Source organism: Pteronotus mesoamericanus, unplaced genomic scaffold (assembly GCF_021234165.1).
Source record: "Pteronotus mesoamericanus isolate MK-2021 breed Mesoamerican mustached bat unplaced genomic scaffold, CSHL_Meso_final scaffold_705, whole genome shotgun sequence".
NCBI classification, from domain to species: Eukaryota; Metazoa; Chordata; class Mammalia; order Chiroptera; family Mormoopidae; genus Pteronotus; species Pteronotus mesoamericanus.
The window spans coordinates 374,744-388,954 of record NW_026555326.1 but is presented as its reverse complement, the minus strand read 5'-3'; the positions used below and the strand labels follow the sequence as shown (position 1 = coordinate 388,954).

Sequence of the window (14,211 nt, the reverse complement as noted above, 5' to 3'; positions counted from 1 at the left end):
GATGCAAATGACATTTGCCCCTAGATATCCTTGCCACCCCTATATTCCCTCCTGAGGGAGGCTGGTCCCTGGGGAAATCTGGTGACCTCTGTACAGGTGGCTTCGGTGTCCCTCACTATATGCTTTTGGCCCACTGTTTCGAGCTGCCATTGTGGTCAAGGCCTCAGCCTCCTTGGGGACTCACACTCAGCTTGGGCACATCCCACCTCAGGCGCATGTTCTGAGTCTTTCTGCTTTGGGCCTTGGGGCCTCTCCAGCGCCAGGGGAGCCTTTCCCACGGCTGCAGGGGCAGCCCAGCGATTTGGGGAAGTTAATGGTCTCAGGGGCAGCCCCCAAACATGGGGACGGGAGGTGGTGGGTGAGTGCACAGCCTGCAGAGCTGAGCCTGCAGAGGAGGCCACAGCACTGCCTCCGCTCCCCTCCCATCCCTTTCCCCCCCCCCTTCCTGCCCTCCCCTCCTTTCCTTTCCCTTCTCTTCCCTTCCTTACCTTCCCTTTCCACTCTCTCTTCTCCCTGACACATTCCAGGGATCACTTCTCAAATAAACCGCACCCAAAGCCTCACCTCAGGCTTTGCTAAGGGAACCCAGGTGAAGACACCCGCTGCCTGGACGAGCACACGGCCATCTCTGCCTGTCCGGGCAGCTGCGGCTCCTGGCCACTTCGCCCGCCCCCCAGGTGGGTTTCATGTGGTTTCTCTAAGGGCAAGAAAGGGGAAGAGGCTGAGGCCGGGCGAACCAGGAACACTCCTGCAGCGGGTCCCCCGCAACTGCTCCCCTCTCTAAGCAGCTGCACAGGACCCCCTGGAAAAGGGTGAATCACAGTGGCCGAGGGGCCAGACTCTGAGGCCAGACTGCCTGTGTCTGAACCTGGCTCTGCCGCCACTAGTTGGGGGATCTTGGGCAAGTCACTTAAACCCTGTGTGTCATTTCATAGGTCTGTAAAATGGTGGCGCTAACAGTGCCTCCTTCCTCGGCCGGCGTGTGGGGCGGGCTCCGGGAGCATTGCGGGGCTTGCCCCTCTTATCCCCTCCTCCACAAGAGCTCCTCGTGCAGTCCCTGGCGAGGAGCGACACTGAGGACCCCCAGGGTCCTTCCCATTCCTCATTTCCTCCTTGGTGGTCCTGGTGGTACGCCTGACTTCGTAACTGAGTCACCTGCTCTTGTTTTAATGCTCTGCTGTCACCATCTTGAAAACTCTTACAGTTTTTTTAACCAGGCAGAAGCTTTGCATTTTCGTTTTGCACTGGGTCCCACTACCCACGTAGCTGGTCCTGCCTGGTGGCTTGATGCTCTGGGAGAGGCCTCCTATGAGGGAGGAGAGCAAAGGAGTCTGTTCTCTGAGCTCATTGTCTCTTCCCTCAGAGAATGGCAGAAAATGCAGGCAGAGTGGGCGCTCTTATCAGAGCCCCAGTGACCGACAGTGGCTCAAGACAGGGGCAAGCCTCAGGGCTCAGAGTTGGTTCTCCTACCTAGTACCCCCGGCACAGGCTTGCCCAGCTTCTTTGTGACTTCTTCTAGTGACAAGACAGGGCCCGTCTCCTTGTGGATTCTAACTGTAACCTCCCCTCACTCTTGTGGAGGGTTTTAAGGTTCTCCAAACCCTTTCACGAGGACTGTCTCCCTGGATCCTCGCCGCCCTCGGTGTGGCGGGCACTGCCTACGGAGTGGAAATGGAGGGAACGGGCATGTCCTCATCCGCTGTCCTTGCTGCCCCACTTGCCTTCCCCCTTCTTCCTTTCAGTGGTTGAAATCTCACCTCACCTGGGACGGCTTTCAAAAATAACTCCTTTTTACACTAAATCTTCTCCCCCCTCCTCCTGAGCTGTAGTAACGTAATAACAGCCACGAAAATGACATGAGCTAAGTCACCCTTTAACGAACTGACTGCTCAATGTGTTAGACTCTGTTCAAGACAACACAATAGAACAGGATCACGGAACTTCCTTCCCCACCGGCCAAAGAAATAACACAGAAATGTAGAAACAGCAAAAACACAACCACCTCAAATAGCCAGAAAGACAGTCCATCACACAAGGAAAGCAGGTAAAAGGCACACTTTTAAAAGTGCCAGTCAAGGAAAGAAATGGAAGCTTCTGGAACCATGTGGTTTTTGTCCCACCCCAGACTGGGGAAATATGCTCATCCTCAAAATCCTGCGCAGGTCACACCTCCCTCCCGTCGGGAGGGCAGCTGCCTGAGGGAATGGGTCGGGCAAGGAGCTGTGAGAGGAGGTCCCTGAGACCTGGGGCCTGCGGGGGGTCTTGGCTTGCTGTCCCGCTGGGGGGGCGCAGGGTTGAGGGGAAGAGCTGGAGCCCGCGACAGGAGCAGCCAGGTGCTCATCGAGTCGACGTGCTGGTAAGCGCACACCTGCACCGCCAGAACCTCCGGGGCTGAGCACGTGGAGGGAGGGCGCTCCTTGCTTCCCACTTGCTTTGGAAGCTTAAGGCTCTGCTGCTGCCCAGTTTACAGCAAACCCCCCGGGGCTCCAGCCTTTACTTTAACTTCCTCTTATCTGTGGGTTTCAGGTCCTCTGTGCTTGTGTTCTGCGCCCACCGCCACCATCCTCCCCACCCCCACCCTCACCCCACCCCCACCCCCACCCCCAGCAGGCGATACCTTCGGAAGGAGACACCTGTCGCTCAGACGGCCTCTGGCTGAATCCGATTACTGTTCCTCAGCTTAGATGAGACGGGTTCGGAGGGATGAGCAGTCAACGATTCCACTTCTCTGTCTCCAAGGGGAAACTGCTTTATAAATTCCACATTCATTAATTCATGCCGTCCCTTGCCTGTTTTAATCTTCCTTTAGGAGAACAAAGCCAGGCACTCCTCACTCTAAGCCAGCGCAGGACTGCTCTGCATATTGTCATGCCTGGGCAGGCACCGGAGTGACGTTCATGCCAAGCTTCCCAGGTGATGGCTTCCAACTCTTTCCTAATCTCCTCTAAGAGACCTGTTCCATACCTTCCCTTTGTCCCATATCCTCTCCCTCATGGAATTTCCCTTGTGGTGTCTGTGCTCTGAACAAGTTCCACGAATTGGGGGGCGGGGCAGCCTACTGGGTATCCGGCTGGAGAATCCGGGCTCTTAGGGCCGGATCAGACTCTGAAGCATCACCTTTTATTGCTTCCCTGTCCAGCCCCCAGCAGAGCTGTTCCAGCTCCACCTAAATTCTTCTGTACTCTGCCTCAATAACCATAAGCGATGTATATGTTGAATCCTTACCTGGGGATAGGTTTTCATTGATTTTGCAGAGGAAGAGAGAGAGAGAAATGTCGACGTGAGAGAGGGAAATATCGACGTGAGAGAGAAATATCAGTTGGTCGCCTCCCATGTGCCCTCCAGCTGGGGATCAAACCCACAAGCTAGTCATGTGCCCTGACTGGAATCTGACCTACACACTTTTGGTGCACAGGATGATGCTCCAACCAACCGAGCCACCAGCCACGGCACAGTATTTGAGTCTAATCTGCCCATTTCTTTCTGGTACCTCAATTTCTAAGAACTGAATACACTGCAGTTACAACTGAAAGATGAAATGGAAGTTCTCAATAAACCTCACAGTTTTCTGCAACTAGAAAGGAAAAGACTTAAAAAATTTCTGCTTCCTGAATCTTTAGGATGCCATCAATGACATCAAGGTTTTTATATTTAGGATCATATGAATTATACACATAGAATTAAGGGCTGGTAGAGGGCTTTCAACTACAGAAATTATATTTTCCTCCCTTTTGATAGTTCAAGGTCTTCGCTATAAGTGACATCATGTCTCAGAAGCAAAAATAGGTTCCTATTAAGACTATGTAATGTCTTCCATCTAGTAGATCCTATTTCCTTCTTATGCCCTCGTCTCTTCGCCTTCCTAATTGGCTCTCCAGCCTCAGAGCTTTTTCTTGCTGCTGTCTGGAGCCTTAGATAACTAGACATAGTCTGACTAGGGAAGGTTAGAAGTTTGGCTATGATGATGACATTTCAGTTTACCTTAGAAACTCAAAGGACCCAGGGATCTGGCAAATGGGACGGTGGGCATTATAGACACTTCTTACGAACCAAACATGTCACCTGGACCTTACACATGGCCAGCTGTAGGAATAGTTTACATCCTCTGTGATACCCAGCTGTGGGGAAATAAAACAGCCTCCCTTACTGAGCAGTTGGTATGGAGTGCTTCACGTGCACGATCTCATTTAATGCTGAAAAGAACTTGGAAAGTGTCCCATTTAACACACGATCAAAGGAAGGTTAAGAGAAGAAACTTGTCAAAGGGGTTGGGATTCAAGCTCCTGGGCTGAGTCCTGGGTTCTGCTCCCCTCCTGCTGGCTCCCACCTGGACAAGCCCTGGATCCCAGAGGCCACCACGACAAAAGGACGCTGGGCACTGGAGGCAGACGTGGCCCTGAGTTTGTTACCTGCTGCCAGTTTCATATCTGGAATTCAGAAATGAAAGCAACTGATAGGAGATTGAAATCACTGTCCCTTTTGGTCTGAAACACAGGCATTCTCTTTCTCTTCTAGGTAGGGCAAAATACAAACAAAGTACATTTCACTTTCGTATCCAAAAAGATAAAACGAGCATTTCAGACTTTTTTAGTGGCTAATTATATCTCTGCAACAGCTGAGGGGAATGCATAAACATAATCTTATAGCATTTGGGAACGATTATGTTTACTTTAAAATCGGGGAAAAGGAACTTATAGAAGCTTTTGGATCCATCACCCCTTTAACAGCAGTCCCTTTAATTCTCTAGATTTAACTCTTACTAAAAGCAGAAGCAATCTTCTGCTTTGGGGAAAACATTTGAGTGGAAATAAAGACTTGGTTCTAGCCTTTGTAGTTCCATTAAGTAGACATTTCATGCTACCAGCCATGGACCAAAATTACACCAGACTGAGATCCACCATCTCAAAACAAAGTGATTTCTGAAGTTCCCACTGGCTCTGAAATTCTAATGGCCAATGCACTAATCGGTGCCTAAACCGATATAAAACCCCCGTTCTTTCAGATAGGTGTTCCTTTGATTAATGGGGTTTATATAAATGATTGATGGGTCAACAGATCTAATCCTCTTGAAAGTGTTTAGAAACAAAAAATTACCAACTACTTCCCTGGCCGGGTGGCTCAGGTGGTTGGAGTGTCATCCCGTACACCAAAAAGGTTGTGGGTTTGATTCCTGGTCAAGGCATATACCTAGGTTGAGGGTTTGATCCCCATTCGGGGTATGTACGGGTGGCAACCAATCGATGTTTCTCTCTCTCAAATCAATAAACATATCCTCAAATGAGGATTTAAAACAAATTTCCAGCTATTGAAATGATGGGCAAACCTGTCAAAGTGCAAGAACTCTTCTGGACCTATCGTGTTTTTTAATTATTCAAACAGCTGAGGGATTTTTTTTACCATGGTAGCTGGTCTTCACAGATGGCTCCCAATGAGCCCTACCTTCTGGTATTCACACCCTTTCAGAGACCCTCCCATATTGAGCCTGGACTGTCCCTGAGACTCTCACTGTAACCAAAGTGACACTGTGCCAAGCCTGCATCTAAGCCAAAAGAAGTCTCGGTTGCCTCTTCTTTTGTGCTTTTCAGGAGCCCTGAGCTGCCATTGCTCTATCCTACACTGAGTAGAGCAGAGTTCAATATATCCAATGCAGCCCAGACGCATTTCCTTTAAAAAAATTTTTTTTAATTTATTGATTGATTTTAGAGACAGGGAGGGAGAGAAACATCGGTTTGTTGTTCCGCTTATTTTTGCATTCATTGGTTGATTCTTGTATGACCCTTGACAAGGGATTGAACCCACAACCTTGGCGTGTTGGTGTGATGCTCTAACGAACTGAGCTACCTGGCCAGGGCCAGATGCCTGGTTTCCAATGCCATCCATTGCCCTTATTGAAATGTGCACATATCAGGAAAAGATAAAAAGTCCTAATGTGGGCTCCACATGCCCTGATTAAAAGAGGTTCCTTGTCACCAATATTTTCAACTGTCCCTTTGTTTGGCATCTTGGAGATGCCTAATGGCTGAGAGGCATGCTCTTCTTCTGCCAAGAGGGTAGAGGATCTGAAAGGGCGGATGGAAGCCTCTACAGGTGAGCCCTCAGGGATGGCAGTCTTCGGACAGACTTCCCATGGAAGGTGGTTTCCTCGCTTCTGAATAGGTCCCTGGGCCTTCCCGGGTCAGGGTGTGTCTGCCTGTTTGTCGACAGCAGCCTTCTGCATTTCCTTGCCGTCCAGCACTCCTGGGTTCCTATTCCTAGGACCCCAAGCTCCTCTGATTTCCCCACTTCTAGGTAGCCATTTTCCCACAGCCGTCCTTCAGCTGATCCTGAATCAGTGTTAGGTAACAGGTAAAAAACTTGAGGGTAAGACCCTTTGCAGGGAGTTCCTTCAGCAAAGGTGAAACAGAGGAGTGAATTGCTATGTGAGGGGCAGTATCTCAGCCTGGTTACTTCTCAGTGACATCACTGTGACAGCTGCAGTGGCCACAGGATGGCCCGTGTCCTCTCTTACCTAAGGAAAGTGAAGGGCACTCTACCACCTCCTCTAGAGTCGCACGCCTAAAAGGCAGGGAGCATTCCAAGGAGAGACCATGAAAATTCTCCAGGGAAGAACTCGGAAATGAGCTTGAGATGCTCATGCCCTCCAACAGCAACAAAACCCTCACCCTTCCACGTTCTTCCTCTGTAAAAATGGGTTTAATCAGAGCTAATTCAGAGTATTTTCTGCTCATGAAAAAAGCCTACCCCATTTCCAGTGGTTGGCCAACCCTCCTCCCGTGTTCCATTCATCATCTGGGTTATTGATACTTGGTTTACGTTTCTCAAGCCTCTAAGAGTTAAGAACAAGGTTGTCCAAGTCCTGAGAGGTAAAAATTTATTGATTTATATCATATCAGCATGTTATGATATGGCCACACCAGCTGACTTTTTCTTATAGCCAAAAGAGAAACTTTTTCCCTTTTAAAAATACATTATTTTTTTTCCAGCAGGAAGAAACATTTTTAAAACAGACATTTTCAATTAAGTGAAAATTAAAAACAATGGCCCCCTTCCCCCGCCACCCCCCCCCCCCCCAACTCATGAGGAATAGGGCTGGTCAGCAATAGATCTCTGATTCAAACTAGCTTTCGGGCCTCTGCCCTTATTCTTGGTTTTCTACAGAAACCACTTCCAGGGGGAAAAAATTACGACTTCTCCAAGTCAGCAGCCTAAACCCAGATGGAAAGAGAAGAGGTAGACTGAACTGTAACTACTGAACTTATTTTATAGGTTGTGTAAGATACTTTAATACATTTAAAAATTTTCAGTGGGATCAAACATTCTACAAATATAGAAACAATGTTTTAAATGCTAAAAACAAAATCTTAGAGATGCCTATATCACAGTTTACTTTGAGAAATAAAAGCACAGAACCAACTTTAGAAATACGCAAGCTTTACATGCACTTCAGGAAAAATTGGCTTTTGTCAAATTCCCCAGAATCCAAAGCCCATTCTGTAGAAGTGATGTTAACGCTTTCCTACCCCTCAAAAGCCCCTGCTGGTCCAAGACAGGAATTTCCTGAGGGCAGTGAGTTGATTAACTGGGAGGAGTTTATTCAACACTAACAGTTTAAAAAACAAAACAAAAATAATAAAACAGAATTGGGCAGTGGTGTGCTGAAGACCTCTCCTACCGGTTCAGGCCAGAGAACCAACTGTTTTAAGTTTTAGAATTTTGTCAATAGTTGTTAAATGGCTGTTACTAAAATTAAACGACAGAAGCTTCCCATTGGTGCTGAAGCTAAAACTGATTCACTTAAAAGAGCATAATCTGTACAAGGCTAAGAAATAGCGTAACAGCAGATCACATATCAGATTGAATGACAAGTTTGAGAAATGAGTGGATTAGGATGTAATTCCATTTTTCAAATCATGGTTGGATCACATTCATAGGTTGGCCAAAGAGTTCTGCAAAAATCAATTAGAGAGAGCTTCTTGGGAGAACCAACTGGCTATATGGAATTTACAGTAAAGTATATTTTATTACTTTATATCTGTTAATTGTGTTATAAAATCCTTACTATCATCGAAACTTATGACATGCATGTTTGTATACATAATTTTTCTTTCCAGGAGAGCAGACCGTTAAACATTTACCAGTGTACCACTGGACTGGAAGAACAGGGAAGGGGGAGGGGGAAACAGCGTAAAACCAAAGGAGGAAGAACAATGTTTTCCAGTTTGCCCTCAGCATCCAACTGCCAGGGTGTATTCTACATACATGTCTCCAGATATTAATGTCAAATAGCTCCAATAAAACACCCCCACCCCACCCCCACTAAGAATTAAAAGCACTTTACTTGAAAAAAAATCAACTTTATTTTTTCTAGGGTAAAAAAAATAGAACCAGCTATTAATTTTTTTGTTGAGAAAATGCTTCTTTTGGTGTTCACATCTCAATTTCTGAAAAGGTAATCTGGTTACTAAAATAATCCCGATGCATTCATAAACCAGATTCACGCGTGACCAGCCCTTTACAAAAATTACAGTTGCCACAGCCCTTACATTCATTCTTATCATACATCACAACATGCAGAGACACAAAGCAAGACAGGTCACCAAGCTGAAGTAAACATTATGGCATCAGGAAAACTAAAACCCATCTGTATAAAATAAATACAACTTTGTGATAACTGTAAAGAAAAAGAAAGCACTTAACACAACAATGGCAGTCTAATGTATAACTGTTCCATTACCCAATCATAACATAAGTTACTGTAAAATGCATAGACTCCTTACATGTAAAGAAATTGTGCATCACAGACGTGTGTTCAACAGTTTTACACAATAAAAATAAAGCCATTCAAAATATGTGTGCATATTTTGCAACTAGAATACACTTAAATTTTTTTTGCTCTTTAAACTGTTTTAAAAAAATATTAAATGTAAAAATCCTCAAATGGAAATTTTGCAGAAAAACACATTTTATCTTTCATATGGCCAAAGCCACGCTTCCCCATCAGTTCAGTACCCGCAGTTCATTCCCAGGGTCCAGTTCCTACTTGGTGGGGATCAATGCAAAATGATTACAATAAAGCACCATCCAGAGACTGCTCCAGAGAATGCCCGGCCCCCTCATGATCTAGAAATGTCCAATTTAGGTGGTTTTGGTCCCAAACATATTAGTCTATACCCTCTCCTACAATGAACTAGTCATACCTGCTGCCCAGTGCTGCTTTTGACTTTGCCTTTCATGTTACCAGAAGCAAGGCTCACAGCACTCCATGGCAACAAATAAGACTAACCTTCTTCATCCATCCTTTGTGGACCAGAGCTGGTATGCCAATAATGGTAACTCTGGAGTGAGCCCTGTGTAATGGAGAAAATAACTAACTCTTCCCATGGGGTAGTGCAAATAAAATTTTCTTAAATACAAAAAGAATCCAATAAGACCATCCATGATTAAAGACTATGTTCTATGATTATAACCAGGTCCCACTAGTTCAGAAGAGTCTTTAGGGAAGTGATTGTCAAAAAACATTACTAAGACAAATCCACAAGAAGTGAGAGTAATATGAGCAAAGAATGAAAAGGCATTTTTAACATTGATCCAAATGATATGAACACTAGAATGATGTTCTGAGGTTTACATTTGGTGATTTAATATTTCATTTTTATAAAAATGCTTGAGAACAACTGCAATACTGCCAACTCTTGATGATTAGGAATTCCTTTTCAAGTCTATGAATTATTTAGGTTTTTGTGTTTCTTCTTCCTGAAGCTGTCTTTCCAAATCTTTCCACCATTATTAGTCAAAAAAATATAAGAGAAACTAATAAACAATTCAATTCACTTTTTTAAATTAGCAAGCATCCAGGAAGAAAAAAAAGTGTGCTGAGAATAAAAATTCAAACTCCTAAATACAATTAGATTTTTGGCTTCCTATGACTTATTATTGGAATAATTATCCAGTAATCTCTAGTTCTTTACTGTAAAAAATTAAGGGTTGGTTGTAATATTAAAACATGACAGACAACAAGACAGATCTGAAATCACAGCTATCTTTAAAAAAGAAACAAACTCTACTATTTAGATTCTCAACTAGTTTGCATGACTACCCAAGACCTCATTTCTGCTCTGTAGTTTTTCTTTACCTTCCCTGGTCTTACAGGCTTCTCTACAATATCTGTATAGTTGAACACCAGTAATAGTTTCTGAAGTTAAGTGTGAACTTCTGGGATGGTCACTTCTGAAGTCACTGCACCGGCCTGAGGCCAGGCAGATGCTCCAACGCTGTGACTCCAGGAGACAGCAGAGAGTCTGCAACCCCGCCTGCTGTGGGAACCTAGGCAGGACAGCTGAGATTCTAAAAGCTACTCGTATAAAACTGGCACAGTGTTAATTTCTTTCCACTTGAGAAGATGGATATTTACTAAACCTCCTTTCATCTCACTTTGCAAAGGAAGTACAGGTCAGGAATTTTTATCCAGCTCTGTACAGTGGCATATTGCGGCTTCCCTGATGCCACGTAAGAACACTGATTCTCTCATCATGTTCCCTAGTGCAAGCAAGAGGGCCCCAGTTTCTAGTAAGGAAAGCGCTAGCAATGCTCTCAAAGAGAAGAGGGGGAACATGTTGATAAGGAATCAAAGAGGGACAGGGCAGATCAAACACACATCTATTTACAACTCACAGGTCTATGTTCAAAAATTGACTCACACATCTATTGGTATTTGTCACTCTAGCGGCTGTTGAAATGACTGCGCTTGAAGAGTAAAGCATCTTAAAGAATAGTCTGTTTAATGTGTACAGTATATTAAACAATATCATGTTCCTTTGGAGCACAGTGATGGCCAACGGTCCTAAACCGCATCGGTGCATGCACAGAGGCATTTCTCTTGTTTTCTGCTGGGAGAACTGGCCACTCTACCTGTGGCTTGCTTCAGCGATGAGGAAAAGGTCTAATTGCTAGGCCTGTGTCTGCCGTACTTGACAGTGAACAACGTATACCCCAGATGGCTGACTAACCTCTCAAATGAACAATTCCAATTCATCTTGTAACCCAGTAGCATTTGCTGGGCCTCAAACAGAAGCATTTTTAAGCTTCCATTTGGCTTCCTATCATTTTCCGTACTTCTTAGTTGAGATTGGTTTCGCCTACTCGCTATCACTGCAAAACACATAGTGAAATGCTTAGATTTCAAACAGTGGCACTTTATAACCACCATTCCCAAACCAAACACATGAACACCATCTTCTTACCAGTAGTAGTATAATCATGAGGTATTTCAGTTAACGCATCATTCTCTTCCCACATGCGCTGAATTAACCTAGAGGTGAAGCTGCTGTGGGCTTGTATTTGGTGTTGCTTTACCTTTCCCACATAACTGAGAAAAAATTTGTATCTTCTCAGGGTTTTTTTGGTTTATTTAAAAACAAAAACCGTCAGCCTTTACTTTTACCTTCCAGCCTATTTCTCAAAATTGTCATTTGTATGATTAGTGACAAGGGGGGAATCTACGCTGCTCACGTCACAAGAAACTACCACTGACTCACTAACATCTTGTGGTCTTATAACCCCAAACCAAAGACCATTCTCTGCCTCCACATAGGGAGCGCAGGTGATGGCTGAGGCGGTATCAGCACTTTTTGAGAAGAGTTTGGTTCTACTGTGAGGTAAATTGCATGAACATAGTGACAAATACAAAAAAAAAAAAAAATGCCTTCTAGCAATAGACACTTGACTTGATCCTTTCCAAAAGTGACTGGAAGAGACTGGGAAGTCTCATGTACCGGTCTCTCTCCCGGTCTCACCACCCTGACATGGGCAGCTCCTTGAGTGACAGGTTCTGGCGGTGCCATGTGACAACCTGTCGCCAATTTAAGCCAGTGTCTGGCCGGCCAGCTCTTATTTTTCTAATAAACTGCCTATTTTACCATGTACTGATCATTTAAATGTTTTGCATTAATTTGTTTCAACCATCCCCAAATGCATTTGGTGCTAATATACCAAAATTAAAATGAAACAAGCAAAGCCTCTGAGCCAGACAGCAGTCTCGGCTGGGCGCGGTACCCGGCACAGGGAGGCACTGGTGAGCACGGGTGCACAGGCCAAGTACGCGGGACAGGGCGGCCTCTGAGAACCCCACTCACCCGTTAGGCTTACGTCTGTGTTCAGGCTGTACTACCAACCCTTTGCTACAGATGCATCTGACAAAAGTGCATTTTGTAAGAAACAATTATCAATCTACAATATGCCTTCTATACAAAAGGAGAAACCAAGTGCCCACCCCAACACGGGCAAGCACTAGCACATGTAAACACGGACTGAGCGAGCCTTTTGAAAGAGCACATTCCAGTACAGGGACATGTCCACTGGACACCGCTCCCCCCTGCACCCCGCCCCCAGCATGCCTGACCCTGAACCTTGCTGAGTTGGTGAGGACTGGAGTGTCACTGCACGCGACAGGGCAACCGTTCTTCAGAAGGTGCCAACCAGCCCTGCTCGAGGTTACCAGTGACTCAGCGAGCACGGGGAGGGGGTAGTGGGGACCCCGCAGCACTGCCCTATGGAGGCTGCTAGCTAGGAGGACGGCACGGCTCTCTGAGCTTGGACTAGGTGATCAAGCATCTGCTGGCAACAGAACTTCTCTCAGTCTTCTAGGATGATTTTACGATTTCCTCTTCTCCAAATGTGATGTTCGCTTAAGTGTGTGGTAGAGTGTATGTTTTTAAAACATGAAAAGTCCTTAAAACATATTAGCAGGTCACTATATTACTGATGCTCATTTTCGCAGTTTTAAAATATCCCAAAGGGGGATAAATACAGTAATCCATCCATGGAATTTCCTTTGTTTGTTTGTTTGTTTTTAATATTCTGATTTGCACATGTAAAATAATGCACACTCCTGAAAGTCTGGATTCCTATGGTGACTCTGACAAGTCCAGGTCCTAGAATAGGCAATGGTAGAAATACCGAATGATGTTGTACCACATATAGCCTGACAAAAACGCAAAAGACTGTATGAGAAAGATCCACATATTGCTGAGGGTCATCTCCCTGGAAACAGCTTCCTTGTGGCCCTTGGGAGGTGGAAAAGCCCCTAAAAAACAAAATGGAAATATTACTTTGTTTTACTGTAGTGGTAGGTCTCCTGGAACAAAAGCTGAGTATTAGTTTAACTAGAATTTCTGTATTGTAAATCGTGTTCTGTGATTTCCCATTGCTCCTGCAGAGATCTCATTTCAATGGAATTTTCCCTGCGGAGCCCTTACTACCTCTGAGCCTTTGCCTTATTCTGTCAGCCTGAAGTGCTCCTCCTCTACCCCAGGGGAGGGCGGGGGCATCTGCATTCTTCCACTATCAGAAAATATGCCACCTGCTCCCCCCACCCCCCACCTGGCCCCGCCAGTCACTCTCATCTCCATGTTTATTTCCTTTTTGGCACTTTCCACAATCTATAATGATCCCTCTCGAGCTTTTCTTTTCTCTACAGACTGTCTGCTGCTGGAACAGAAACTGCCTGAGGGCAGGGACTCTGCTCCCTCGCTGCCCACCGTATCCTGGAGATTTCCACAGTGGCCAGGACATAAGATGTGTGAAATCAATATTGAATACTCTCCCAAATAGCATTAACTTATACCGATTCCTCTATTTACAAGTTAAATGTCTTTGTCACAAAAAAGTGACTGTGCCCTGGCTGGTGTGGCTCAGTGGATTGAGTGCTGGTCTGTAAAACGAAGGGTTGCGGTTCGATTCCCAGTCAGGGCACATGCCTGGGCTGTGGGCCAGGCCCCGCCTTGGGGGCATACAAACTGAACAGTGTATCTCTTGCACATAGATGTTGTTCTCCCTTTCTCCCTCCCTTCCTCTCTCTCTAAAAATAAACTTAAAAAAAAAATTTTTTTTAAATGGTTGTAAATCACTGATATTTTCAAAAAGCAGTATGATTTATGAACTATATCTTAATAATGAGAAACACAAAGTAAACAGGTTTCTGCACAGGAAAGCTAGGCTGTTCCAGAGCAATACTACCTAAGGTCATCTTGATAACGCTCTTCAGCATTTCAAATAGTCTTTGTCCTTGCTGATAATCCCCCAGCCTAAGCTGATTCATGAGAGGATTTGCTTCTCCCAAGCAATGTACAGAGAACACTTTCAAGTTTTAAGGTCTATTATGCAAATAGATTTTTTAAAAAAGAGGCTTCCATTATTGTGGCTACAATTTAGGCC

General features: G+C 45.1%; 1 protein-coding gene across 4 annotated transcripts in view; it reads right to left on the bottom strand.

Moving 5' to 3' along the window:
* Window positions 1–8,333: 8,333 nt before the first annotated feature.
* Window positions 8,334–14,211, bottom strand: part of LPGAT1 (lysophosphatidylglycerol acyltransferase 1) — a 97,868-nt gene continuing 91,990 nt past the window's right edge. For all 4 annotated transcript variants that reach the window (XM_054563145.1, XM_054563143.1, XM_054563146.1 and 1 more), the window contains exon 8: window positions 8,334–13,081. In XM_054563145.1, coding sequence (XP_054419120.1) covers window positions 12,930–13,081 — 152 coding nt within the window. In that variant the 3' untranslated portion in view covers window positions 8,334–12,929. The remainder of the gene's footprint in view (window positions 13,082–14,211) is intronic.